The following is a 2,227-nucleotide window of genomic DNA, read 5'->3' as shown; positions in this document are numbered from 1 at the left end:
TAAATCACAATTTTTTGCGAATTTGAAAGCACATTTAAAAATTATATTGAACTTATGACCTGTGACAAGTGGACTCACGATTTAAAAATTGACCAAATTTGAAAGCACATTGAAATCATACATCTATCGTGGTATTGCCCACTATTTTTAATGTTAGTAGAAAATATCAAATATTAAAGAAAATTCATGATTTTCAAGGCTATTTTCCCTAAAATAAAAGGATTGTCAACTGTCATCGAAAGTAATATCTAAAACGCAAAATTTAAAAAATCAATAACATTATAACAACACATTGTGTTCATTATCTACGTTACACTAAGACATTATTCAATTGTCTCTACATCATCGTCGATTATTCAATAACTACAAAAAAGAAGTTGTTTTATCTTATTTACCTTTACTATATTAACATAAATATCCACTATCCAGCAATGATCCTTCTAATCTAAAAACTCCAATTTAATCTTAATTTTAATATAAAAAATTATATTATTGTGATTCATATCTTAATAAGAGTAGTCCACTAGAATATTGCATGTGCATATAGAAAGAACAAAGGGAATAACAGGCCTCCGAAATTAATTGAGCAATATCAGAAATTTAATTTACAATATTATAAAATTTGTGTGTTTCAAAATAGGATTTCAAGGCTGGATTAGCCTCGGCTCCACTATCCTTTGTCTGAATCCACCTCCCACGCGTCACCCCCTCTCTCTCTCACACCACACATAAAATTACACTCCACATTTACAACCACAGTTTCTCCAACAACTCGCCACCATTCCCTCTCTCTCTCTCTCTCTCTCTCTCTAGAAAGTTGAAACACATTTTCTTTTCTTCCCCAAATCTCTCACATCAATCCTAGTTTTCAGTGTCCATCTCTCTCAAACATGACTGACAGAGTGTACCCCTCAAGCAAGCCCAACCCCACCGCCGCGCCACCTCTCCCCAACCCCCCTTCCAAATTCCGCCACCCCTACCGTCCCACCCCCTCCTCCCGCCGCCAACCCCTCCAAAAAAACCCCAAATTGAGCTGCCGCCGCTGCTGCTGCCTCCTCTGCTTCTGGTCAATCCTCCTCCTCACCCTCACCCTCCTCGCCGCCGCCATCGGCGCCGCCGCCTTCTACGCCCTCTACCACCCCCACCGCCCCCAATTCTCCGTCACCTCCCTCAAAATCTCCGCCTTCAACCTCTCCACCACCCCCGCCGACGACTCCACCCACCTCACCGCCAAAATCAACCTCACCCTCTCCGCCAAAAACCCCAACAAGAAATTCCTCTTCTCCTACGCCCCAATCTCCATCTCCGTCCAATCCAACTCCATCACCATCGCCAACAACACCTACCCCGCCTTCAACAGCTCCGCCTCCGCCATCTCCCTCATCCACACCTCCACCCCGCCCCGCACCCAGCTCCTCGACGCTGATTCTCTCAATTACATCAACTCGGATCTCAAGCGGGGCGCCCTTCCGGTTCGGATCCTGCTGGATACAACCGTCGTCGTCAAAATGGATAAGATCAAGACGAAGAGGTTCGGGATTAGAGTGACGTGTGATGGGATTCACGGAATCTTGCCCAAGGGTAAAACCGTCTTTCCGGCCAAGACCACCGACGCTGAATGTGAGGTTGATCTCAGAATCAAGATCTTCAAATGGACATTTTGATTTTTTTCATTTTAACTAATCGCATTTTATTTATTTTTAAATGTGGATCGGTGCCTCTCTTTTTAATACTTATGCTATTTTTTTGGGAATACAATGCGGGTTACTTTTGGTATTAGTGGGGAGTAAAGGGATGTATCTGTATGTAATTCTTTTTATTGCATTATATTTTACTACTAATAGATGAGAGTGGATTTATACGATACAAATAATTGGCATTGTTGTTAATATTAGCGTGAATTGCGTTAATAATTTGATTATTGGTGGTTATAGTATTTAGTTGCGTTAGTAGGGTATAGATACAGCTGCAATTGTGTTTGTTTTCACAAATTTATGACCATTGTCAATGGTGTGAGCTTTACAAATAGTAGGGTGGACTATGAGTTTGCAACTTTGTACCCACGCCATCTATGACAAAAAAAATACTACTCTGTATTACTCTACTATCAAAATAGTTCATAATTTCGGTAGATAAGATAGATAAACTAAAATATAATAAAAACAAACATTTTAGATTATTTTAAGTTATTTTAGATAAGATAGAGTTATTTGTCATATTAAATGGT

At 40.1% G+C, this 2,227-nt stretch overlaps 1 protein-coding gene across 1 annotated transcript; it reads left to right on the top strand.

Annotated features, from left to right (window-relative positions):
* The first annotated feature begins 751 nt into the window (after nucleotides 1–751).
* On the top strand, nucleotides 752–1,866 carry LOC121780417 (NDR1/HIN1-like protein 26). The gene has a single exon (XM_042178047.1). It carries the CDS (start codon nucleotides 891–893, stop codon nucleotides 1,662–1,664), a length of 774 nt encoding a protein of 257 aa, XP_042033981.1. The 5' UTR covers nucleotides 752–890; the 3' UTR covers nucleotides 1,665–1,866.
* Nucleotides 1,867–2,227: the final 361 nt, after the last annotated feature.

Source organism: Salvia splendens, chromosome 19 (genome assembly GCF_004379255.2).
Source record: "Salvia splendens isolate huo1 chromosome 19, SspV2, whole genome shotgun sequence".
In the NCBI taxonomy this organism is placed as follows: Eukaryota; Viridiplantae; Streptophyta; class Magnoliopsida; order Lamiales; family Lamiaceae; genus Salvia; species Salvia splendens.
This window is presented reverse-complemented; position numbering and strand designations above follow the sequence as displayed.

What these genes read in the sequence shown, in the direction of transcription:
- LOC121780417 (XM_042178047.1), top strand. Translation starts at nt 891, where the DNA reads ATGACTGACAGAGTGTACCCCTCAAGCAAGCCCAACCCCACCGCCGCG.